General features: G+C 35.5%; 4 protein-coding genes across 6 annotated transcripts; 2 read left to right on the top strand and 2 right to left on the bottom strand.

Annotated features, from left to right (window-relative positions):
* Positions 1-16: 16 nt before the first annotated feature.
* On the bottom strand, positions 17-10,848 carry LOC140792213 (uncharacterized). Its single transcript, XM_073143067.1, has 4 exons — positions 10,642-10,848; positions 4,259-4,430; positions 1,057-1,287; positions 17-903 (listed from the first exon to the last, which is right to left on the bottom strand). The coding sequence occupies exons 1-4, from the start codon at positions 10,846-10,848 to the stop codon at positions 17-19; spliced, it is 1,497 nt and encodes a 498-aa protein (XP_072999168.1).
* Positions 10,849-12,696: 1,848 nt separating this feature from the next.
* On the top strand, positions 12,697-16,049 carry LOC140792498 (dolichol-phosphate mannose synthase subunit 3-like). 2 transcript variants are annotated; one of them, XM_073143541.1, is made up of 4 exons: positions 12,697-12,932; positions 14,113-14,243; positions 14,349-14,456; positions 15,772-16,049. In XM_073143541.1, the coding sequence occupies exons 2-4, from the start codon at positions 14,142-14,144 to the stop codon at positions 15,829-15,831; spliced, it is 270 nt and encodes an 89-aa protein (XP_072999642.1). In that variant the 5' UTR covers positions 12,697-12,932; positions 14,113-14,141; the 3' UTR covers positions 15,832-16,049. The 2 variants fall into 2 exon arrangements, with proteins under 2 accessions (XP_072999642.1, XP_072999643.1); XM_073143542.1 differs by having other exon boundaries at positions 12,749-12,932; positions 14,086-14,243.
* A 1,637-nt stretch (positions 16,050-17,686) lies between these two features.
* LOC140792439 (uncharacterized) lies at positions 17,687-19,965 on the top strand. 2 transcript variants are annotated; one of them, XM_073143443.1, is made up of 2 exons: positions 17,687-18,550; positions 19,425-19,965. In XM_073143443.1, the coding sequence occupies exon 1, from the start codon at positions 17,815-17,817 to the stop codon at positions 18,460-18,462; it is 648 nt and encodes a 215-aa protein (XP_072999544.1). In that variant the 5' UTR covers positions 17,687-17,814; the 3' UTR covers positions 18,463-18,550; positions 19,425-19,965. The 2 variants fall into 2 exon arrangements, with proteins under 2 accessions (XP_072999544.1, XP_072999545.1); XM_073143444.1 differs by having other exon boundaries at positions 17,721-18,550; positions 19,525-19,965.
* Positions 19,966-20,852: 887 nt separating this feature from the next.
* On the bottom strand, positions 20,853-26,309 carry LOC140793014 (uncharacterized). Its single transcript, XM_073144324.1, has 11 exons — positions 25,935-26,309; positions 25,710-25,804; positions 24,715-24,772; positions 24,117-24,311; positions 23,376-23,452; positions 22,833-22,915; positions 22,502-22,553; positions 21,886-21,954; positions 21,592-21,678; positions 21,448-21,509; positions 20,853-21,359 (listed from the first exon to the last, which is right to left on the bottom strand). The coding sequence occupies exons 1-11, from the start codon at positions 26,092-26,094 to the stop codon at positions 21,179-21,181; spliced, it is 1,119 nt and encodes a 372-aa protein (XP_073000425.1). The 5' UTR covers positions 26,095-26,309; the 3' UTR covers positions 20,853-21,178.
* Positions 26,310-26,660: the final 351 nt, after the last annotated feature.

Below are 26,660 nucleotides of genomic sequence, written 5' to 3'. Positions count from 1 at the left end.
CTTGATTATTAAGGATCTAGCGGCCGAGAGTGAAGGCATTTTGAGTCTTAGATATGATATAATTGAGGTAGGGCTTGATCCTCGCAGCCACTAACTTGGAGATGACCTTATAGATTGTGTTACATAGGCTGATCAGCCAAAAGTCTCCAATTTTCATAGCTTGGTCTTTCTTTAGAATTAGAGCAATGACAGTTTTGTTCAGACCTCTATCCATCTCACTATCTGTAAAGAATTTTCTAACCGTGGAGCATATATCATTCTTGAAACACGGCCACAAGTTCTGCATGAACTTGGCATTAAGCCTATCAGGGCCTGAGGCACAGTCAGGCACTAAATTTTTGAGGGTGGCTGTAATGTCTTCGTCTGAAGGGGGAGCAACTAAAAGTTCACCTTCACTTTTAAGAATACGAGGGCCTAAGTGCATATTGGTTAGCTCACAGTCCAAAATAGAAGACGGACTGGTGGGCTTAAAGAGATTTCTGAAGTAGGAGACAAATGCTACTCTTATCTGGCAACTATCATGAGTCAAAATATCATCCTCTAGCTGGAGCAACTCAATGTGCTTTCTTTTGCTTCTAGATGTAGTAGTAGCATGGAAAAAATGGTTGTTACGGTCGCCACACTGAAGCCAACAAACCTGGGCACGTTGGTGCCAGAATTGTTCATCTTTAAGCATAAGGTCATCATGCTCACTCCTTAAGATTTGCTCGCTGACCTGGTCTTCTTCGGATATAGCTGGTTTAGCTTGGATATTAGCAATGCATTCTTTCACTTTCTTAATATCATTCTGAAGGCTGCTAGCACTATTCTTAGCCCAGTGTTTGATCTGAGATGCTAGGGAGCTTAGTTTTACTAAGGTGGGTCGATTACTATAGCTTAATCCATTCCAAGCTATCTTCAAAACTGAATAAAGTCATCTTTTAAGAACCACCAATTTTTGGTCCTGAAATGCCTTTTACCAATAGTGGTGAGAAGGGAGGGTGTCCATTAGTAGGGGGCTAGGATCACTAGAAACGGGAGGGAGATGGAGAATTCGAGTTTTGGAATATCTATTACACCAGGCAGAGTTAGCAAGCCCTCTGTCTAGCTTTTCTCTGATAAGCCTGCATGCACCTCTTTGATTTGACCAAGTGTATGCCGGCCCAGCAAAGCCAAGATCATGGAGATCAGAGTTGTTTATCCAGTCATTCAAAGCTTTGATGCGGACACCGTCCGAGGTATTGCCACCTTCTTTCTCGGCTGCACTAGATATTTGGTTGAAGTCTCGAAGGTAACATATAGGAATAGCTGGGTTTTATGCAAATGAAGTTAGATCATTCCAAAAGGTGGCAGAAGAATGATAAGGGTCCCTATAGACACCACAAAACAGCTAGTCTTGGCTAGGGTTAGCGCCATGAACCTTAGTGAGAATTAAGGTTTCATAAGCTATCAAAATGTCTAGGTGGATGCTCTCATTCCAAAGAAGCCAAAGTCCACTCGTAGAATGGCAAGAGGGAACCACATAACTATTCTGAAAAGGTAGAGTGGGGATGGCACTAACCTTGTTCTTATCATATTTTGTTTTCGATAGGAAGGCAAGGTTAGCGCTAGTTCTACGGAGGATCTTCTTTATATTCCTGACTGTTGAGGTGCCTCCACACCCTCGACAGTTCTAAGCTAAAATTTTCATTTTTGGGCTTGCGGCGCCTTAGGCCATTGCATTGTGGCTCTTGCTGAAGAAGTTGTTTCATTATGTTTGAGGGGCGAATGGGAAACTTGCTTGGCTTTGGAGAGGTGAGCTTGGAGCTTTTCCTTTTCCTAGGAGGAGATAGCAAGAGAGTTGAAGGATTCTCTATGGAATTGTTTAGAATTTCTGTAGGGGATAAGTTGAGGTAGGAGTTTGGGGGGGGAAGAGAGGTCTATTATCACTTTTTCAAGAAGATGGTGAGAAAGAGAGGGGCCAGTAGTGTAGGCTAGGGTTTGCATGGGGCTTGGATAAGGAACTAAGTTTGTTGGGCTGGTGAGGTACATATCAGCAAGGCTTACATGAACATTAACCAAAGCAGAGTCTCCAGTTTTGATGTGGGGGTGTAGTGACAAGCTTTTTGGAGCTAGAGGAGTTGGTAGGATTTCTTCACTAGCAAGGTTTTTTGGGATGGGAGATAGTATAGGAGTGGTAAGATCAGACATGTAGGACTAGGAGTTAATGCTAATAGCTTTAGTCGATTAGCTGAGAAGCCCTAGGGTTGACACATAAGTGGTTTTAGGTACCAGCTAGAAAGATTGATGTGAGATGTCATTATGACCCTTGATTTGACCTGGTGGAGGAAACCTCTCTATTGAAGGCAGCACTCTCCGGTGAGTTCCGCCGAGTCCTCCTCCCCTTGCATCGGAATCGGGGGAGAAGCTAGTTGCTAGCTAGGTAAATCTGGGATTGAGCACGTGACTCACGCTAAAAAATACCTTATAAGCATAGTGGTCATTTGTAGTATATAATAGGGTTGTCAAGGAGATAGTTGTAAAGATTACATTAAAAGGATACAAGGAGATACCACGTAGATTACTACTGTTTATAAAAAGTTAAATAAAAATAATAAGCAAGTAAGATAAATTGGGAAGAGAGTAAGTAGGCATCGAAGCTCTCTCAGAATATTTAGATTTTATTAGTTTTTTAAATTCAATCTTTATAACTCAATTTAGAGGTTTCACATCCCAAACCCCCAAATCGGATGATTTAGCATTATAATATGGAAGAAAATTTTAAAAATATTTATCGACTTTTTTATCACTTACTAAGCATGTAACTAGTTCTATTTAGCCTAGTCTAAGGTCAACGATATACCCGGAGGCAATAACATAGCAAAGGATCAAACTACTAATAGAGACTATCTTATCCAAACATAATTATATAAATATTAATTATATAATTATTGGGATATATAAATTATGAGATAGAATAAATCAACCTTTAAAATTATACAAGCATTTCAGAATTACAAGATTGAAAATAAAATAGAAAATAACATAAATAGGGGAGAGGCATCCCCTAATCGCGCCAGTATGATTAGCTACTCATAGTAGCTTCCTTCTTTCTTTTTCTCTCTTTTTTCTCTTTCTTTCTTTTTCTTGTCTCCTCTATTTTTTATATTTTTCTAATATCTTTCTATCCTTTTTCCACTACCTCTATCCCTCTATTTATAGAAAACTTTCAAAAATTACTATTGCAGGATTTCCTATTTGACCAATTGCACGAAATTCGTGCAACAAGGACATATGTCAATTTTCATGCTATGCGCTAAGTGATGACGTCATAAAAGATGGTTTCTAGTTGCATGAAATCGATGCAACTGGACTGGGTGCAGATGATGGGCTAGCTGGCGAATGGGCTAGTGGACTGCGCTGCTGCAGGCGGGCGCACGTGGGCCAGGCCACTGCGGCTGCGGGCGCGTGTGGCCTGGCGGGCTAGCGCGTCCAACCTGTTTATGGTCCAAAAATTATGATTTTTGCAACTTTAGCGCATGCAGTTTTGACAGAATTTCTCTAAACTTCATTTTAATATTAAAATATAATTTTTAATTAATAATTTAGCATTTTATAAACTGAAATATGAATTTAGAGAAACCTATTTAAACAACTAGACGCTTATAGTTTAACAATTAAACTAGTATTTTTAATATTATAAGAGTATTTTTATGCACTTATCAACATGGCCATCAACTTTTGGTGGACGCTTTGAGGGTATTCCAGATTGATTCTACTCTCCAGCTGTTCTCTATGAAGGCATTCATGGTATCCATAGCTGATGCATCCACAGAAAACACAGTGGCGAGGTAGGCGTTCATACTTGACCTAAACATCTATAGAGGCACCATTGAGCAAGGTAAGAGATAAACTTCTAACAAGTGGCTTTCTTATATCCACTCTTATTCAGATCCTTATAAACTTTGCCCATTTAATGTCTTCTAGAGTGTCACTTGAGTTGAGAGAGCCAACTCTCTTGGCTAGTTTTGTAGCAGTGGTATTGGACAAATTTCAAGAGGTAGCCCATAGAATTGGACCTAGAAATCACTAAGAGAGAAGGTCCAATTATCCACTTGCAAGTTTGGCTAGAAGTGATCTATAACGAAGAGGTCACGGCTAAAGGTCCAAGGAGAGCCAACCAAAACCTGTCTTTTATCCTTCTCATTTTCAAATGTAATGAGGAAAACATTTTTGCCTACCTTAATAAATTCAATGGAGCCATCTAGGCACCAGCCTTTGGTTAGGGCAGCTTTCAGACCTCCAGCATTGATTGGTCTGCCAGACAACAACTTCCCAATCATGGATAAGCTTGGATTGCAGCTTGGGACAACATTTTCTAGCTGCATCGGGATGTTTTCTTCCATATCTTCTCCTTTAAGTATATCTGAGAATTTATGTAGCAGTTCCTCATTCGTAGCCATGGGTGAGGCCTGTAAACAAGAGAAAAAGGAGTAGGAGAGAAGGGATTTTGACAAAGGAAAGGGTGAGAAGATGGGAGGGAAGATACTCCTAAGAGAATGAGAGGAAAGATATCTGAGAAAAGAGGAGAAGAGATCTGAGAAGCCAAGTCCCTAAAGAGTAGGTCCGGGAAGCAAGTTCACTGAAGAGAAAAAAAGAAGAAGCAAATAACTCCTTCCCTCCCCTCTATTTTACTTAAAATACCTCAAAAATATGTTATCGTTACTTCTCTTAATAATCAATTGCCATATACATGAATTAAAGTAACTATAGATGTAAAATAATCTTAATAACCTTGAATAAGCATATTAGGTTAAGGTAAAAAATAATGAAAAACTATATTTTAAAGTCAAATATGGAGCAAAGGTATTATAATAAGATAAAAAGGGGAGTTATCCTCCATTTGTCAAATGATAATTTTACCCTCAACACTTAAAAATACATTTGAATGAAAGGCATATTCTTTATTATAATCATTTAGATGTATGTTGAATAAAAGTTACCTAAAAGTATTAATCAATATTTTTTTAACCAAATAGGAGGTTGATCATTTATATTCACTATGTGAAGTCATTGGACTCTTCCAAATGGCCACACTTCATCAAGGTTCGTATTCGATTCAATATGTCTAGGCCAATCATTGGCACCCTATCTGATCAACAAAAGCTAGGTTGAGGTGCAAGTTCACCATAAGTGCACTCTCCGGTATTACTCCTTCTGTAGGGATGAAGCAGTCAATCCCACTCTACCTCTTGCACTAACACTCGTTAAAGCTATTAATGTTGGTCACAACACTTACGGCTAATTCAATCGATTGTACTTCCACTATTCCCTCGGCACATAGTGATGCAAAAACTCAACAAATATATAACATCCTCATCAACATGTCGACTCTATATTAGGCATCTAAAATTTAACATCTACCTATACACTAAATTCTCCCCATGCAAGCTATGCACCCTCCTTTACCAAAGCTCTTAAAAACCCTAAATATTCCCTTTAACCTCTATTTTTCTCTTTCTTCATCCTTTGTAAGTATTAGCTCCCTCGACAAGAAGAAAGTCATCTAGTGGTTGTCTCCTCTAGCAAAGAGATCATCGCCATTGAGCTCGCCACAACAAACTTCAAATATTTCAATGGATAAGGCTAGCTCGAGATGACAAAAAATGTCATGTGCTCTTAAATGAAGATACTAGCCTAAAATTGTTGAGATTGTTGAGGTGCCTCCACTATTCAAAATGCCTTTATGATCCTTCATATCACCAACTCTCTGATCGCCTCTTTGTCAAATACCAATTACAACTGAGACATTTGTTTTAGCTACAGTTTATTGTCCCTTCTAATAGCTTCATCAAAGGGCTTGGCTTCTTTGGGACTACTTCATCCAAACTCAAAATATTGGAGTGCAACCACAACTTCATCTTTGCCCTCATCCTCAATCCTCCTCCGACCTTGATTAGGTTTTTGCTGGGTTTGTGGGGACCCACACCACAATGATAATAGTCTGTTGTTGGCTAGAATAATATTTTTTTTGTCAGCTCTCATCTCCCTCTCAAATGTATGGGGGCTTCAACACCATTTTCTCACTTATTAAAACATCTAATGACCTTCTTTGCATGGAGCAACTCAATAATTTTCTATTCATGATTAATTGGTTTGAGCTAATACTATCCTTGTTTTATAAGTATTTATTTTATTCCTATATTTATTTTCTTATCCTGCAACCAAATGAGAAGTTACTTTATAAGATTATATTATCTATTAATATTTTCTTCTCCTAAGGGAAATAATTTCTTCAACTACCAAATTTTTCCTCCAAATTTTAAACATGACGACTGAAAGCTCTGGACGCCGATTAGTTCTAGGACTAATGAGAGTTTGGGGACGAATGCTTTTGTTGTTGGAGCTACTAAGATCTCCAACGAGGGGAGGAACCTTTGGGGAAGGAGGTTGGTTTATTAACCTTATAGATTTGACCTCTCCTAATGCTACAAACAATTTGAAGAGCAAAGAAAGGGTTCCTGACCTCAACCAAACTTTGAGGGTCCTCGGGGAGAAGAAAAGCTAGGTGTGGGCAGTGAGTGGCATAGGAACCAGTTCTAGAAAGGGTCGAATAGGGCTGATCCCTAAGATCATGGAAGAAATTGATTAGTGTGTCTTTCTAGATCTAGAGGTGCTTGACAGATGCAAAGCAAGGTGGATGCTTCCTAGTTAACTCTCTTTCCCTTTAAAACCCTTCAGGTAGTGTAAGTCAAGCTTTGGGCTTGACAAAAAGCCTCTTTATATCTAATATGGTAAAGGGGTTTTTCATTTTCCAATTCTTTAAGGAGCAAGACTTGCCTTACATCTTAATTGAGGGTTCCTAGACCATTAATGGTCGAGTGCTAGATTTAATCTGGTGGAAGGATGGCTTTCGGTCATTGCTAAAAGCTTTTCAAGTTACCCATATTTGGATTCGATAATATAATTTACCTATGGAATGGTGAAGATTCAAGCTCTCATCCTTTTAAAAGTCAAAATTTGGTTAGCCTCTTAGGGTTGATGAAATCACTTTGGATAAAACCAAAAGTTGTTAGTGTACATTGAAATAGACCTAGCCAAAGCTAATAAAAAAAAAGGCTACACGACATAGTAAGAAAGGGAAGAAGGTTCATCAAAGGGCTATTTACGAGAGCATTTCAATTTTATGTTATAGATATGAAGTCATTTGACACTAATAAGCTATTCTCTCTCACTCCAGTGTGGGAGAAAGGTGGCGCAAGAGAATTTGGAAGCCCATAACCATCAGTCTAAATATGAGAACTAGGGAGATAGCTACTAGTTAAGGTAATTGAACTGAAAGATTCTGGTGCATCTCGCTTAGTCACCACACTTACCAGTATCTAAAATGTTAGAGGAGGCATCCTGTGAGCCAACAATAATAGCTTAATGAGTGTAATCCACTTAAAAACTAAATATATCAGGATCCATAAATATAACTTTAAATAAATATAAGTCTCGCGATATATAATAATAATCTCACTAAGCATGCTTATAAGAATATTAATAATAATGATATAAGTAATAATAGAGTAAATTATATCTCATAACATGATTAGTATTAACATACTAAAATTTTCTTAATAATAATAATATCATGTCTTAATTGGGTCAATTTTCTATGGATTCACATCAAATAAAAGTCACTTCGAGATGACATTTAGATCTTTTCCTCATAGTTGACCCTATTAGGCTCACTAGAAAGTGTCACTTTCTAATAAACGCACTATGTCTCTTTTTCTAAGAGTCACTATGAGGTGTCACTATGTGATAAACTCACAATGTCTTTTTTACTAACAACTAAAAGATATTAGAGTTAAAACAAAAGGTCTTTCAATCTAAGCTATGAGTGTTTCTAACTCCCGCCTGAGTCATCTAAGAAAATTACTACAGTGATCTAAAATATGACTTTCCCCAAGACTTCAAGATAGACTTGAGTCACAACGGAAAGTCATAAGTGATTTATGATGGAAATGTTCTCTAAGTCATATCAAATATCAATTATAGATTTCACTAGTATTCATGATCATTAAAATATCAATTATTAAGTTATATATTTTACATAAAAATATAATATTAAATTTGCACACAAAAAACAAAATACATGATCATGTAAATAAATATAAATACAAGAGGGATAAAATGTGAGTGAACTAAGTCACCTAAGTTTAGGCCAAATGACTAAAATCTCTGATCTACATGCTAGAATAAATCACCACCGATGAATTGTGTGGCAGTTTCTGATTGCTCTGGCAGTGCCCCGACAGTCCAATTATACGACGTGACTCAAACGAGAAAAAAAAAGAAGAAGAAAAGAGAGGGAATACAGGAGATGGGATGAGAGAGAGAGAGAAGGAAAGTAGGATTTTTATATATAGAAAGAAACATAATTTTGATTTCAATTTAGATTCAACTGAGAAACTTATGGCCACTTCATCAAGTAACGGTGAGGGAGAGGGTGAAGGGTGTGCACGTGTAGTAATATCGTTAGAAACTCCTAGATTTGTTTCACAGTTCTTATAACTATTCTCAACAAAAAGAAATTTTATCCTCGAAATTAAAATTAACATAATAAAAGGATAAAGTAATATCGTAATAATTACGTTGTAGGCTAAGGAAACAGTTTTGGATGCTTTTCCCTTCATCTTCACGTTCCCAAGTTGCTTTTTCCAGCTTGTGATTTTTCCATAAGATCTTTACGAATATGATTACCCTATTGCAAAGAGTTCTTTACTAAGTCTCCAGGATTTCTACAAGTTGTTCCTCATAAGATAGATTTTCTCAAATCTCTAAAGGCTTAAAATTGATTACATGCACTAGGCACATACTCTCTTAAAATAGACATATGAAAATATTATGGACCTTGGCTAATCTAGGTGGCAATACTACTCAATATGTCACCTCTCCAATCCGCTCTAACACCTCAAAAGGTCCAATAAAATGAGAACTCAATTTGTCTTTCTTACCAAACCTGATCAATCCTTTTCAAGGTAACACTTTTAGAAAAATCATGTCACCCACATGAAACTCTAGATTTCTTATTTGATTATCAATATAAATCTTCTAATGGCTCTGAGCTATCATAAGCTTTTTCTTGATTTTAACAATCTTTTGAGTGGATGCTATACCATATAAGGTCCCAATAACTATCTCTCACCAACCTTATACGAGCAAAGCAGAGATCTGTATTTCCTGTCATACAGTGTTTTGTTTGGTGCTAGTCCTAAACTAGAATAATACTTATTATTGTAAGAGAACTCTATGAGTAGAAGATGATCATCTCAATTTTCTTTCCACTTCAAGAAATAAGCTCGCAACATATCCTCGAGAGTTTGGATAATCCTCTCGGATTGTCCATCGATATGTGAGTGATAGCTGAGCTAAACTTCAATCATGTCCCTATTGTTGAATATAGACTCTGCCAAAAATTAGAGGATCTCGATCAAACACAATAGACAAAGGTACTTCATAAAGTCAAACAATTCCCCTAATTTAAAGCTGTGCAAAATAATCTTGGGAGAAAATCATACGAATGGCCAAAAAGTGAGTAGACTTAGTAAGTCTGTCCACATAACCAAATTGCATCATGATTTGATCTAGTGCGAGAAAGTTCTAAGATAAAGTTCATAGTCACATCTTTTCATTTCCACTCAAGCAAGGACAAAGTTTTAACATTCATGCAAGTTTTTGATCTTCAACCTTGATTTGCTAACTGATGAGATATCTAGCCACAAAGTTATCTATGTCCTTTTTTATGCCATCCCACCAATAATTCTCTCACAAATCTCTATGCATCTTTGGACTGCTTAGGTGAATATAAACTATAAACTATGAGCCTCTAACATGATTTTGGTACTTAACTAATCCTCCATTTGACCTTGAGTAGCCAGAACCTTCTTCTTTTCCTAATTTAGTATTTGGATGCGATCTAAAAGTGTAGGTCTAACCACCAACTGGCTATGGCTGCTCTCTCCTAACGCGATGTCATCTCTATCACTAAACATTTAAATACATTAGTAATGCACTGCTAACAAGTGAGTACTACTAAATATCTCTCTGATGATTTTCTACTCAAAGTGTCTACCACCACATTCACCTTCCTAGATGATAATTGATATTGACATCAGAATCCTTGATCAACTTTAACCACCTATATTGCCTCAAGTTAAGCGCATTCTAGGTGAAAATATACTTGAAGCTCTTATGATCAATAAAAATTTCACAAGATTCTCCATAAAGATAGTGACGCTAAATCTTTAGTGTGAAATCCACCATAGCCAACTCAAAGTTATAAGTAGGGTAATTCCTCTCATAAACCTTAAGTTGTCTGGATGCATAAGCGATCACCTTCCTAGACTGCATTAAGACACAACCTAGACTCTAACAAGATGCATCACTATAAATCACGAAATTATCACTCTCTGTTCGAAAGTAAATGGATAGGAGCTGAGATCAATCTCTACTTTAGTACCTCATCTATCAAATCACCTCCATCACACCCCTCGAGTGCCTTGTTACACATATGCATCATCTAGGAGTGAGTACATGAATATACGGACGCCGATTGTTCCCCTATCAGATGAGCCTTATAGGAACTAACACAATTTCTCATTTAAGATTAGATCTGTTCTAATTAGTGTGAACCACATTTGAGAAGCAAGTTTTTCCCACTAGAGATCCCAACCTGACATCAATCCCACCAACATTAACCACTTCGGCACGCAAGGGTTGAGTAAAGTATCTAGTAGAATTCGAGGCATCAAGGGATGGGACAAAGTCATTTTCACAATTGTGCTTCTCACCAACCCCAATACCACCTAAAGGAGAAGGGTCACAAGCATCTAAAGCCATCCTTAACCTACCATGTGTAGGAACCTATGTGACTAGCTCTACCCTTAGGAAGGCTCCTTTACTAACATCTACGCCAACATCAGAGGCATTATTATGATTTTTGAAAGAGTCATTGGAAGCATTGACTTTGGTACCTTGAACCATGTGCCTATCCATGCTTCGTCTTGTGGGGTCAAATGTTCGAGATATATCAACTGACTTGGCTTAGCCCCCGAGAACTTCTAGTTACATTGAACCAAGCCATTTTGCTCAACCTGATTAATCTGAGTCTAATGAATTTAGGTCTAACCTACTAATTGGTTTGAATAGGTTTGGTACCTCTAGCCCGACTGTAAACCCACTGGCCATAGTTAGAGCTTAGAGGCAGCTGAGCACCACCATCTCTCTTCCTTCTCTACAACATGACTCGAGGGTAGGAGTGGAAACGGGTTAGATTAACTTCGACCCAACCTGACTTTGCATCCAAATTGGACCAGATATAGGTGCAAATTTGCTACCTATTTCAGATTTGGATCTAGATATGAGTAGAGGTGTATAAAAATATTCGAATTCAAAAAAATTTTAAATTGTCATATTTAAATTATCATAATTATCATAATATTTTATAAACTATCGCAGTTGTTAGGGGTGTAACCAAGCCAAGCATTGTCGAGCTTAGCTCCGATCAAGGTTGACTTGAAAATAATTTCAAACCTAAATTTTTAATCAAACTTGAATTAAAATTATTATAATTTGAACAAAATTTTAAACTAAATTCAAGCTCCAGCCTAAACAAGCAAATTAATAAGAAATTTTAAACTTTAATAAATATAAGTCAAATTAATAATTATTATCATTTTCAAGCCTATTTTGAATATCAAACTCCGCTAAATTTATTTTTGACTCAAGTTCGAGCCTGCATGACAATTTTGACATTCGTACTAGTTGCTACTAAATTTTTTGGAGTCTTTTAGAATTGCAATGGAATATTAATTTAAAGATTATTGTTGAAGTTAACAAACATAAATAAATTATTAAAACAACTTTCTTTCTTGAAGTTTAAAGATTATAAAATTTGAAAAATTATATTCCAACCCCTTTTTAGTTAGGCATAAATTAAATTCACCTCCATATAGTTTAAATTATTTCACCCTCTTACTGTGAGACTAAAATATAACTATTATTTTTATCATATTTGACACACCCACGAGTCAAATTTAAAAATACTCATTGGATACAAAATTATAGAGTATTGAATTAACTTTGTATTATATCTAAAATAATATGATTAAATTTGAAACGATGAATATGATAAAAATATACACTCATTCAATATATTTTTATATATCTTTATTATTTAAAATTTAATCAAAATTATTTTAGATGCGTTCAAAAGCTTATTCAATCTTCTATAATTTTATCTTTTATCTTTAATAAATATCTTCATCGTTCCCTATGAAAGTGACATGAATAAAATTATACAGAGATAAAGTGAATTTAGGCCTGATCACATATGTAAAATATAATTTTCTCATAAAATATTTATCAATCTTCTATAATTATTGTTGAAAAAATTATTTAATTATTTCGTCTAGGAGTAAGTGACACGAATAAAATTATACCTAGGTAAAGTGAATTCAGGTCTGATCACATACGTAAAATATAATTTTCTCATAAAATATTTATCAATAGTTTTCATCTCGGATAAATAAGATTTTTTTTCTAATACAATAGTATAATATCGTAATGTTAACAGAAAATGTGGGTGGTTTTCCAACTACGTTAAATGATTAAAAAAAACTATGTTAAATGATTTATATAAGAGCAAAATGATCTTTATAAATCTAAATATTGTTCAAATTTAGATATAACCAACATCAACATATTTTCTACCTGGCTCAATGATTTTGGTGGCAAGTACGATGTTTGAAGATAATGGTTGTAATTATGATATTTAAAAGACATTCATAATGACCTCGATCGGCTTCTTTGTCCCTCTCTCTCCCCTCAGATCTCTCCTCCGGTCAACATCCGACTCTACGCCGCCCTCCGTTCTCATTTCGCCGCACCGCCGGCTGCCGCCGGAAAGCTTTCGTCGCTGCCAGGTATCATTCTCTCCTCTCCATCTCTTGCATCAACGGTTTGCTACTTCAGATTATTTGATTCATTCCTTTGCTAGGAACCCATAATTAGGTGATTGTGTATTCTAAATAAGGGATTTTCTCTTCTGAAGTGTAATTTTTATACCACACTGTTCTTGGTCATCGTAATTTTTTTCTGATTCTTTTGTTATTTATCCTACCTACAATTTGTGTACAACTTAATCCACCTAACGGTAAGCTCATCATGATTTTGTGGTGATTAGGTTTACACATTAACAATCATTTATGTTTCAAACAAGATTCCGGATTGATTGTGCCCGGTGTTTGTGCCCTAGCTTATCAACAAGTCCTGTTGTATGAATTTTTCTGAGACGAACGTTTGAGTAGTGACTCCACTTAGACTTGTCTAGTTGAGATTCGTACTTTAATCAACTAGGAGTTCCCTAAAGTATGGGATCCCATCTAGTCTACTGGCAATAAGAGTAGTTTGTCCTGCAACCATGATGGACAGTTCCAAGATTATGACTATGCTTATAAGAGAGGGAAGATGAGTTTGCAAGCTGATAGAATACTGGTTTAACTTCCTTCCAAGTGGTTTCTACTATTCCTTATGTAGAATTATTTGTAATCGGTTCTGACATCTTCCTTGTGCTTTCGATGGTCTATATCATAAGAATCTTTTATTTGTGATATTTACTATACTAAGATGTACAATTACTGGTGTAATTATTGGCATGGTTTCATGTTTCGTCCAGAACCGAGATGTTTTGCGATTAGCATTCAATCAAAACAACCCTAATATACTAATGTAGTTTTTTTTTTTCAGGATAGAACTATCTGAACCTAACTAATGTTTATTTGGATAAATAAGCTTCTTTATCAAGCTCATCCCATTTGTCCGTATGACTTGAGAGCCAAGCTTGGACAATTTGTTGGACATAATATTTCTTTAAACTTTCTGGCCTGGAAAATTTTGTTCATTATAATTTATAGGATTCGTGCATTGTAGTTAAGAAAGGTTCTATGTATTTTTGCCGTGTTTCACAAAGTTTCTCTTTAATACTCTTACAAATAGCAATTATTTTGAAAACAAGACTAGCTTTTAATATTTTTTGGGATATATGATATATGTTCATCACCATCATCAAATTATCAGTCACATGCAGTAATATTGTCTTCATAGATAAAATTCTGGAGGAAACTTTTGGCCAAATGAAGCATATACTAAAGATTGTGGCATTGCTGGTGTCAATCTCAGCTATATGGATTGGCCTCCTAGAAACCTCTGTTGTTCCCCATAATTATACTTGGTTGGTCAGTTTCATGACTTCATCACTTTCATGTGATATTCTTTAAGGTGTCATGTTCTCTTTTATGTATTGTTTGTGATAATCTGTATCCTTTCTTTTCTTTCGGCAGCTTCCAATCTACCTAATTTTGTCGCTAGGGTGCTATGGTCTTTTGATGGTTGGAATAGGTCTGATGCTTTTCCCAACATGTCCTCAAGAAGCTGTACTACTGCAACAGGTTAGCTTTTTCCATCCTATGGAACAAAGTACCCCCTATAGCTTGTTTAGTTTGTGGTCCATCAGGATAGAAGATCTTCTCTTGGCTTTGCATAAATGTTGTCACTTGTCAGATTAACATGTTTTCCTGAGCATTGTCAAAGAGCACTAGATCCCTGTCAAATTGCCAGCTAGTTTTGTGATAATCATCTCTCCAGCCTATATTTTCCTTGTCTCTGAGTCCAGCGCTAAGATTTATACCATTTTAACATTTTGTGGCATCTAGCTGTGCAAAAAATAATAGTCAAACTAATGGAAAAGATTCTTGGATTCTTGCAAGCAAAGAATTTGGAGTTCTATAGTATATGTTTTCCCAGAGAAGTGCATTTACATGGGATCTGTTGAGCCTCCAAATAGGAACCGATACCAAAAGTACGCTTTTGCAAGGATGCTAAACTTTGCACATATTCTTTTTTGATCTTGGTCCTGGGTAAAAAAATTTGGAGGGACATGGAATGTAGCTCCTTGGGAAGATTTATAGAATATGGTTTTTCACTTTTTTGGAAAATTTAATACTACCCATAACTTCAAGATCACATATACCAACATATATACATAGTTTATAATCATTGTTTGAATTAGGTTTCCACACTCTACTTTAATATGTTTGCTAGTTGTGCCAAGTATCTTTACAACTACCATCTCTTAGTTCAACCAGAAGGTGTTGTCAGAGGTGCCCAGTTCAAGGCAAATCATATCTTCCACCGTGTAGCATGCTTTCTGTGGGTTTTTCAGCATTAGAAATGTTGTTCCGTGGTCGTGTGCTTTTTCTTTCCCAATACATGTTTATATGTCCTGATTATTGCTTTGACTTGGAATTATGAAGAACTAAATTCTTGATTCTGGAGTCTATTGTCCTCATATCTTGATTTTAAGTATAAACTGAATGATTTATGTCTTTATGCTTCTGAAAGAAATATTCTACAGATATAACAGGCAAACAATGTCTCAAATCCTTAGTTCGTTGACATTTTTTTCACCAAGCAATTATTACTCATTGAACTCATCTGTACTCTTAGCAGTCATTGCTCCTTGTATATTGTTGATCATTAATTGAAAATATATGTTTTGTTCTTAAAACGAACTGAGATTTTACTTATTCCAGTCATCATAAATCTGAATAGAAATGCTCATTTTTCATCCTTTCTGCCCACTTATCCAATTAGCTATAATAAATCCATCCAAATTTTATAACGCCTTAGTGAAAATCCATAGTGAAGCTGAACTATCTTATCATCATATGGATCTCCGGTTCTGAACTTGACTTCTTTGTGCAGGACATTGCAGAGGCCAAAGAGTTCTTGAAAACGAAGGGGGTTGATATGAACTCCAATTGAGATTATTTTGCCCTTTGCATTGACCAGTTTGTGAATCGTTTCTTTGTTTTCTCCACATAATGTACTCTTACAATAATATAACTCAGAAAGTCATCTTACATGAGCGAAACATTGTTGCTTCTCATCTTACTCTAGAAGTTTCTTAATACTTTTTTTCAACAGTCATCAAAAAATTTGTAAATCAGGTCATATCATCACAAATAGATGAAATTTTTACATTTGATACTGGCATGAGGATCAGGTATGCTGAAGATATGTAAGAAGTCATTCTATTGCATGACTTGCTGATGCACAGCTCATAAGTGTCCTCAGTCCTCTGTCATCTTTCATGGTATATATGTAGGAGTCTTTGACCAAACTGTCAGAACCATACAATGACTTTTAAGTATAAGTTATTTTTTGGTTCAACGACATACATGGAAAGTTGAAAATCACTAAGTGTTAAGGAGGTTAATTTTCATATATGTTATTTTTCGATTCAGCACTTTATGTGAAAATTTATACTCCACAAGTCATTAAAACGGAAAGCGATTAATATTTTGCAACTCAGATGATTCTGGTTGACTTATGTAATCAAAAATTTGTGCATGTACTTCTTTACCGTCAGCCATAAAATGCTGTTGAACATCAAGAAGTATATATTTCTTTCATCTGATGTATAATTATGTCTAATGGTTCCACGTAAATAAACAAGCATTTCGAGCTGCATTGGCTTTTGTTCGGTAAACTTGGTTAAGATGGTCACTCAAAATATTCTCCATGTAAACTTTTAATGTTCTTCTAAAATTTTAGAACCTGCATGACCTTAGTGATATGGGTGTAGGAAAATTTAAGTGAGCCAAGCTTAATTAGTCTTTATCAGGCTCCAAATTATTTCAAGCAAAGTTTAAAAGAAGCATAATGGATCCAGATTGTAATTATATAGGGCTCTGCTGTAAAATTCATCAAATGAGAGGAGTTTGAAGTCATGAGGTTATGACATTTCTCATGGGTTGGTAAATGGTTACTTTTCAATCAAATAAAAGATTAAAGTAAATGGTTAGTGTTATTAAATGGAAATGTAGGATGTAACTAACGATATAGGTCAATTAAAAAAAGAAAAACAAAATTACAAATAAAACCCTCTATTTTCATTACTTTCAAATAGAACCCTCTATTCGTCAAAGATAACCCAAGCTAAATCCTAGATACAATTTAATCCTACCATCAGATTAACCAAAACATAAGCTTCTAAAATATTAAAATCTAGCCAAATGATTCAATAAGAAATATTAATTTCTCTCTCCGAATTGAACAGTTAAGATTAAATGATACCAAATAAAATTAACCGAAAGTATCGGTCATGTTAGTACCGGTTACTTTTCTAAATTATAAGGATAAATTAATCATATTTTATTTCTCTTTTAGCTATCTATTTTTCATATAAAAAAATAATAATAATAAATTAGTAGAAGTTGAAAGTCCTATTATTAAGAAAATAATTATAAAAATAAGTAATAAAAAAATACTTAAATTCTAATTTTTTTATAGATTAATTTAAAGTGTCTTATATATTTTTTAATTTATCCGAGGATGAAAATTATTTTCAATAACTAATTGATTAGTATAGAATGATTGCTCTAAAATCTAATCTAAAAGATCATATTAAATATAAAAAAAAATATCGTTTAAAATAGATTAAAAATATATATATATTCTACTACCCGTTTCGTTGTGCTTGTTAAATTATAATTAAGTCGGGGTTGTTGCGAGGTGTTTTCTAAGAAATAGAGGTTTAATTTATAAAAATAAAAATAAAAATAAAAAAGAGAGAGTTAGAGGTTTATTCATAATTTATTTACTCCCTGTTGATCGTGACTAACTTCTCCATGAATTACGTATTTAGTATGCGGAATGGATGAATAATTTGGACAGCGCAGCCCACGGACGGAGAAGAGGGGAAGGGAGGGCAAGAATCTCGGTTTTCTCTCGCTTGTTTCACTCATGAAGCGCAAGAAATGGACAGAAGCAGAGGAGGCAACCCTCCTCCACTCCTACTCCTCGTCCCTCCTCTTTTTCCACTCCACCACTCGCAAGAACCGCTTCTCCCCGCTCGCGGAGCGCGTCAACTCTCTCCACCACCACTCCGACCCCGCTTCCTTCCCCTACCTCTGGTCGTGGCGCGACGTCTCCGTCAAGATCCAGAACATGCGCCACCAATTCCTCAACGTCAAGCGGAAGCTCCTCCTCTCCTCCTCCGGTATCGACCTCGACCTCGGCCTCGGCCTCCACCTCTGGCCTAATTTCCTCCTCTACAAGCAAGTCTTCGGCGACCTCCAAGACGGCGGAGGAAATGAAGCGGAGGAGGAAATGGGATTGCGGTTACGGTTCCCGAGGAAGAGGATGAGGAGGTGGGAGGAGAGGAGGGAGGAGGAGGAGATGGAGTGGAGGGAGAGGATGATATGCGTGCAGATGGAGCACGAGAAGCAGGTGATGCGGATGTACGCGGAGGCGTGCCAGGCGCAGATGCAGATGCTCGGCGTTTTGGTGCGAGTTGTTACCCAGTTCCTTGGGGCCGGGGGGAGCGATCCGCTGCAGCGGCGGCAGCAGGAGGTGGAGGAGGAGACGCCGGAGAGGTTTGGCGCGGGGTGATAGGAAGGATGCTGAGGATTTTTCCGCCACTCTCTGTGAAATTTTTTGGGGTAATTTGAAGAATTTTAATGGAAGGACGGCTGTGCAGGTGAATTGTCTTTCCTTGCCCTTGATTTGTTTATATATTATGCCTATTCTGGAATTGTGAGATTGAGATTTGTTTGTGTTTAACTTCAGTTAATATTTGATACGCATCTTGTTAAGTATTGAGATGTAGAATTGATGCTCAAGAATATGAGTATATGGATGCTGTGAAATGGATTTGATTGCTGGGGAAAAGATAATGCCGATGGTTGGATTATAGCTGTATGAACATGTAGATAGGAGGAAGGGAGCTGAACAAAGTGTTATTTGATCTACAATTCATATTGAAAATGGTGAATTTCATCAAAGTGTATCATATCACTAAAGCAAAGAGACATATTAAGGGCTCAAGTTGGCTTTACCAAGACCAGTTTATGTACAAATACTATATGCAGTTGTACTTAAGACTATATTCTAGGAGCATCAAATGTTTCTAGGTTATATTCTCATAAAAAAAAAAGAAAAAAGAGAGGTTGTATGAGGTCATTGGATTCTCAATTTTCATACTATGTTATCCTTTAGCACATCAGGTGATAGGCACCATTACATTTCATTCTGATACCACTCTTTTCATGAGCTATATAAATTAACTCTTGGAAAGTTTTGCAGGGTGTGATAATCAGAATGATCTTGATTTTGAATGGTCTAACATTACTTTCAAACATTATCATGAAGATTTAAATATTTATCTAAGTTTAACATTGTGCACCCATTCCTCTCTACTTTTTGATCTTGTTATGCTTTTGCAACAAGCTTATATTCTGACGAGGATAAAACATGGCTGGAATTAGTCACAACTGGAATTTTATCCGTTATTTTGTTAGTCAATGTAACAACTCTTCTGTTATGGCTTATTATTGATTGCCGATTTTGAACAGGTTCATATTCTCCGCTACTTTCATCCAATTTTTATTCTCTCTGAACTTCCTGCAAGAACCCGAGAATACTGAAATTCTTGCATTTCTTTCTGCAAACAAGGAGGCTGGCTGTGCCTGGTGTGGTTCCGTTGATAGAATGTGATCTTGGATGCTCTTCAAACTACAGTTGACAGTTTTTCTCAGAAGAAATAAAGCAGATATCTTTTGAAGTTTAACAACTGCTGCGGGGCAATCTCCTTGATGCAGAACAGGGTTATTCATGCTCTATGTATACTTTTATGTTGAACAGATAGTGCTCCCTTTGTACTCCAAAGTGTTGCATCTTGAGTTTCTACCATGGTGTTACAGTCACCTGTCATTTTGGTTTGTGGTATCTTTTTTTTGTCATCCCCATTCACCAGACAGAGTCACCAGTCACTTTGGTTTGTGGTATCTTTTTTGTCATCTCCATTATGAGAAGGCTTAGGAATACAGGTCATTTAAGACCTCATTGAGATTAAAGGAAAATCAAGAATAGCTATTCTAGATTCTTATTCCTAAAGTTGTATCTCTAATCTCGAGTTGGATATTCTAATGTTTATTTATAATCTAAAATAGTGGTATAGTAATTATATTTGATGGCATAAAGTTGAGGTAAAATATAAATAAGAAGTGAAAATTAACTATAAATGCCCTTAATTTGATCTATAAATTAAATGAAAGAGTCCTCATTTATTATAGGTATGCATTGTTTTATTGAAGGTATGCAATGCACAATATAAGTGCATAATGAGATATGTGAATTGTAGGAGAGGAGATAAGTGGGAAAATTGAGTGGGAATTTTTTATTGATGGAATGAGTTTGGTGGGTTGTAAGAAAAAGGAGAAAAGATTTTAAATAACTTTGGTCATATTAAGAGTAATTATAATTAGGCTTATTTTTAGAATGAATTGAAAGTATTTCTAATCTAGAATAGTGATAATTTAATATTTACTTTCTAATCTAGAATAATTTTTTCTCTAATCTAAAATAGAGAAAAAGATAACCCTCAAGAGAATGAGAACTAATAGAGAACAAAGTGATCAAAGTAGTGATATAATACGGAGTAGAATATTACAATTAGATGCCATATTGATTGCATATAAGTTCGAGAGTGTGAAGTGAATTCCTCTTCAAGAGCCTCTTGTGTAAGTTTAATTTTACTTAATTCTTCTAATCTGAGAAAAAAACAAAGTCTATTTTACTTGGTAATCTCTCTTGTTTATAAAGCACAATGACAAAAGAGAAAGATTTGGAAATTATAGTTTTACCAACCAAGAATTAACGACAATAGCAAGCAACCAGGGACAAGCCAACGGCTAAAGCAACAAGCATGTTAGACATCGTTTGATGGTCTACCTCAGTTCAAACCTACTCAATGTAAAGAACTAAAAAACCAAGATGTACAATTAGATAAAATTGATATTTTTATTAGCTACTGCTTTTGATGGAACTCAATAGCAAACTCCATCAATTGCTATATTTTGAAGATTTTAAATATAATTCACTTGTTAACATCTTATGATGATCCCCTTCACTTTCTGAAAAGATTAAAAGAAAACCATCTATATCTATCACAAGACTACATTTCGCGCGTAAATCCAACCCTTAAAACTGCAACTATTTTGGCTTCCTAACCATCTGTTCTTGCCTCCCTATTGAAAAAAATTCCATAAATAGTCTCCTTGATTTAGCTTTTGATCATTTCCATGCTTATTTCAATGAAGAAGATAGCCTATTTGGTTGATTCAGTGGAGGCCAAAGACTGCTGTTTAGCCTCAGTGGAACTAAGGCCATCAGGTTCTGTACTAGACCCTTGAACCAAATAGCCTACTGCAGCCTCTTCATCTCTTATCTTCTTCTGTTCATCACTAGCCCCAGCAACTTGGGCTGATTGCTCACTCTCCTTGGCTCCTCTGTATTCAAACATGTAGAAATTAGTGAAACTTTTATAGAATCTTAATATCAAACAGTTATTTGAATTGGTATATCAGTAAGCGGTACCTCGAGTATATTAGGAGCCCAACTGCAACAGCTGCGAAAGCTATAAAGTACATCCAGTCAACCTGCAAGGTCATTGAAATTCTTCACCCACGCATTTAAGATTAGATAGAAATTATGAGTATCAAAGGATTGATTGGGAAGAACCTTTTGACGATAAGCAAAGATACGGATTAAAACAGCCCACATGTCTGATGTTAGTAGGGAAAGGTTTAGCAATGTCGCTCCACATATCTGCAAGAGTCGATTAAGAAAATTGAGTTATTTGAGAAGTTGCTTTAATTTATTTTAGATAGGGAACAGTTATTTTGAAAAGTTGCATCATCATTTTAAAATATAAGTTATTATTATCCATACCAAAGAATGAAGATGATTACTGGTAAAATTCTAGTAAACAATAGGAAAATGGCATTATATATTTATATATAAAATTTGGCATACCTTAAGAATAATAGGGACCGTCGAATAGAATAAGAACATTGCCAAGGCAAACCCAAGAAATGGTAGCACCTGAAATCACATGGTCAAAAGTCACAAGGAATTCTATCTGGAAATCCCATTAGCATTAACTAGGGAATAGAGAACTTTATAACTTCACAAAGCAATATGCAATAGGCTTTATTTTAATTAGTCTTGTAAACAACTAAATGGCTACACTTCCATATTATTGTTGAACTTTTTTGAGGTTCATTCAGACTTGGAAGGAGTTGATCTTAGCATATATATCTCAAGACTATATGTAGGAAACTACATGCAGATCTTAACATTATAACTTACCCTACCAACTTTTTCTTATATATAATTTTTAAGCAGCACCGCTGCACTGAATTCAGCTTTCCAATAAAAATCTTATTCTTCACTTTTTAAATATTAACATAATTACCATGCATATATCAGCATGACTATTCTTCAAGAAATAGGTATCAGCATGAGGTCAAATAATCTAACAGCCAATGCAAGACATCTTTCTGTCTATGCGCCACAGACCCACATCCATAGAGAGAGAGAGAGAGAGAGAGAGAGAGAGAGAGAGAGAGAGAGAGAGAGAGAGACTTACTGCACCAGTAGTCCATTGGATAGATTTAAGCTCATGGCGCTCAAGTATGCTTCTGAAAGGAATATCAAGGAGATCACATAGTGCACCAATAAGAATTACTTGTGATTTTATAGTTGGAAGAATCACAGAAGGGCACCCCTTAAAATGTAGGTAGAGAAACATGACCACGACCACTTTGCTTATAAAAAAAGTAAAATTGAGCAAGATGATGCACATGTAATAATGAATTGCTGAATAACTGTCCTGGGGTTCTTGTGATTTCTGAAACTTCTTTAAAATGTATTAGTGATGTGGATTATGAAATTATGCATCACTTTGCAGTCAAGGATACATTTGACAGGCACTGACAACAGCCCCAAAAAGTCCCAGCATTGCCATCAACTCAATTCTATCTCCTTTCTTTACGACATATTCCTGAAGAAACAGAGAAGATGTTGAGCCCCATTAGGTGTAAAGTGATTATTCTGACTGATATCAAACAAAGCCTGCAGCAACAAACATACAAACAGAATAAAGACTAGTCTTTACTCATAGATACATCCATGAATTATTAAGAATGCATTGATAGCACTGAGAAGAAGCAGCTACTTTCAAATATTCATATACAAATCTTTCTTTTCCATTACCTGGCAATCATGAAGTTTATGAACTAAAGACAAAAACATTTGAACACTGCATGTTACATCCCACTATGGGAAGGTTCTAACTGAATGTCAGGTATCTTTTGCAATTATGAAAGTGACGAAATAATCAACAAGGAATGTCATACACTTTTTCATGATACATCAAAGTTGTAAATCATATATGGTTGCAAAAAGGTGTACACATCCATGAGAAGAAGCAGCTTCTTAAACAAAATGTTACTGTTGCATACCTCACCAACATTACTGACTGCATAAAGCATGGATCCAGCAATCACAAGCATATCACCTTTCAAAGGTTTGGGCCCTCCTGTAAAACATTGAGAAGGGGACAGAAAACGATAATCAAAAAGAATTTTGCAGCATCTACAAAGTGAAAACTAAAGAAAAAGTACTGACAATTTTTCGTTAAATACAATGATAGAAAAATATGTTCAACAGAAATCTAAACTCTTCAAAAAGAATGGCCTAAATTGTTATTTGGAACTAAGCAAGAAGTACTTGTTCTGAGAGCAATAGGCTAGATTTTGTCTAAGCATAAGTGCATAACATTGGATTAAAGGGCTTAAGCATCCTACAGGTTTGTGTAGAATTGTAAAGTACATAATGTTCAAAGAAAATAGCATATCTTCCTTAATCTATTAAAGCAACAAATGAGTTAATTGTTTCTGCAAAATGCATTACATGACAGAGATTAAGAATAATAAGCTGTGGCCTTGACAGACAAAGGATGGTATATATGATAAGAAAATAATCAACACTGAACATTCATTATAAGACAAAGATGATATAATTGGCATCACTAGTGAAAATCAAGTTGAACATAGTCCTATGGTCTTACTTTAAGAAAAATTATTCTTCTGCAATGTACATATCCAGCTACAGGGTTCCTAAAAATCAATAGATATAATGACAATCTATATTGTAGAGCTATAATAATTGAAACTAACTTGATATATTAAGCATTATGTTACCTGCACGATCACCTGCATGCACATCTGAGAATACAACTAATACAAGGCCACCAACACAGATGGCCACACCAATAAACTTCCTGAGTCCATATTTTGTGTTCAAGAACAACCAGGTAAGAAATATAACACATGGAATCGTCCAACAATCCAGAAGCATGACACTTGTCAAGGATGTGTATTGATATGCCTTAACAACTGCATTCAGAAAGCAGATTTTTTAAGTACTCAAGAAAGGATTTGAAACGGGAAGTTATAGTACAATAAGAAAAAGAAATACATTAATTTGATAAGTACAATATTCTGGCATTCATTATAAGTGATAGGCAAAAAATAAAGAGAAGAAGTTTAAGTTTGTGCCAACAGATAACTTATCAGAATAATAATAAAAAATGAAATAGTAAATAAAGTGACAATAATAGCAGCATCTCAATTAAACGTTATCACGAAATCTTATCCGCCAAAGTCAAAAGGATGGGACAACCAAAAGATAAAGTTTTAGAAGTAAACAAAGCTTACTTTCCCCTTCGAGTATGACCATAAATTGAGTTTGAAAGAAATGACCAAACAATTATATCTTTGATTCACAACAGGTACTCACCAAGAAAATTGGCTTCCACATCAATGATAGCAAGCATTATAAAGTAATACCATCTTATCTGTCACAGAAAAGCATAAGTTAGTATGTCATCTTTCCAGCTTATTTTACCAACAAAAAGAGTCAAAGAAACTTTATGAACTGGAGAATCAGAACAAATAGAGAATAAGGCATTCATAAAGCTAGAGTATAAAGTCAATAAACATTATTCGCACACTTCAGTTGTAACATATGGCACCAAACAGTGAAAAAGCATCAGCTGTACACGATACAAATAATTCTTCCGTCAATCATAGTTATGCATAGTTTAAGAAGATAGTCCAAAAGTCCAAAGAAATGACTGTCAAGTGACCATTCTAAAACTTCAATATGAGAATCTCTAAAGTAGGGGCAAATGAGTTGTACTACTTGATTTAATATAAGTGTAATGCACAATGCACCTTCAAAGCGTATTACTTAGCTTAGAAATCCCAGTAACAGTTAGACATCATTTCGCTACATTTATAAATCCTGGTTAATCAAAACTTCAAATGTAACAGCTGGTCCTTAAAAGTCTACTTACAGGCATCAAGTCAATAGAGAAGGCCACGGAAGAAATAGGAATCTACATGAACAAAAGAAAATCCTTAAAGAAAGGGGAGTAACTAAATCAATCCTTGCAGCTGCAATTTCTTAGAATTGGTCCTTCTAATTTCTTATAATATAGAGATCCTTGTGGTTAGCAATAACTTACTTTTAGTTATTACCTATTACCTATGGCTCTTCTTCTTCTTTTTCTGATTAAACTAAAAGTTGCACACCACAAGGAGCATCCTATATAGTTGCAGACAGAATCTCTAATATAAAATTGAAACCACGTAAGACCAAGTTGCATAACGCAGGGATTGATTTAGTATTTTTCTTTTAAAAAAAAGACATGGGATTCTTCGTAACAATATTATCTTCGTTTCAAATGCCATCAATTCAGATTGATAAGTTTCCTAATTATTTTAACGCACCTTGAGAGGTTGCCTGCGATGAATCACGACGGCTCCGTAGACGACCGCAAGCAGCACGTAATTTAAGAATGACTGCGACGTTGGAGCATTGATGCCTGAATTAAACCATCAATCATGAGCAACAAATCCGAGAAACCCATCAACCACATGCTCAAATCAACATCCAAAAACCCATCAAAACACTAACTTTCACTCCCTAAGAACCAGAAGATCGAATCTTTTCACCTTGTCTGGAGAGCTCGGAGGAAGAGAAGCCAGTGGAAGTGATTAGGAGGGAGACGAACTGGCCCAAGACCAAGCCGACGACCATCTTTTTCGCCTTAATGGCGTCGAGGGCTTTTCCCATTTTCACACGAGCCGAACCACGAATCGAATCCATTGGCATTCGTTCCAACTACAAATGCCAAGAGAGGAGGAAGAAGAAGAAGAAGAGTTGTCTCTCTTGTCTTGTCTTCTATCTTTAAACTAACTTTGGATTTGGACTTGCATACGAATTTTTCTTTTTGGTCCCCCACAATCGAACGGAAACGAAGGAGAGGTTTGTTTACCGCCGCATAGCGTAATGATTACTGGAAGAGTATCGAATGGTCGTGGTGCGTTGTTGACATCCGTGAAGGTGAGACTTCGGCCGTTAAAAGGGCGTAATTTTTCTTTTTTTTAATGATAGAAAATAGAGAACATTACAAATAACACCTCATCTTTTAATTATATCTTCACAAGCAAAGCTCTATCTTTTCGTTATTTACAAATAGAGCCCTCTATTTGTTTTAAAAAATAAAATATTCCTAACAGATTATTTATTAAACACATATAAATAACTAAACTATCCTCTCTTTTTCTTAAATTTCGGAATGTAAATATTTATCAATAATTTATGTCTCACATAAAAGAAGATAATTCCTATTATATTATATGATATCGGGTAGAATACAAGATAGCATTTAAATCATT

Source organism: Typha latifolia, chromosome 7 (genome assembly GCF_019914945.1).
Source record: "Typha latifolia isolate L0001 chromosome 7, TyphaL0001v2, whole genome shotgun sequence".
NCBI classification, from domain to species: domain Eukaryota; kingdom Viridiplantae; phylum Streptophyta; class Magnoliopsida; order Poales; family Typhaceae; genus Typha; species Typha latifolia.
This window is presented reverse-complemented; position numbering and strand designations above follow the sequence as displayed.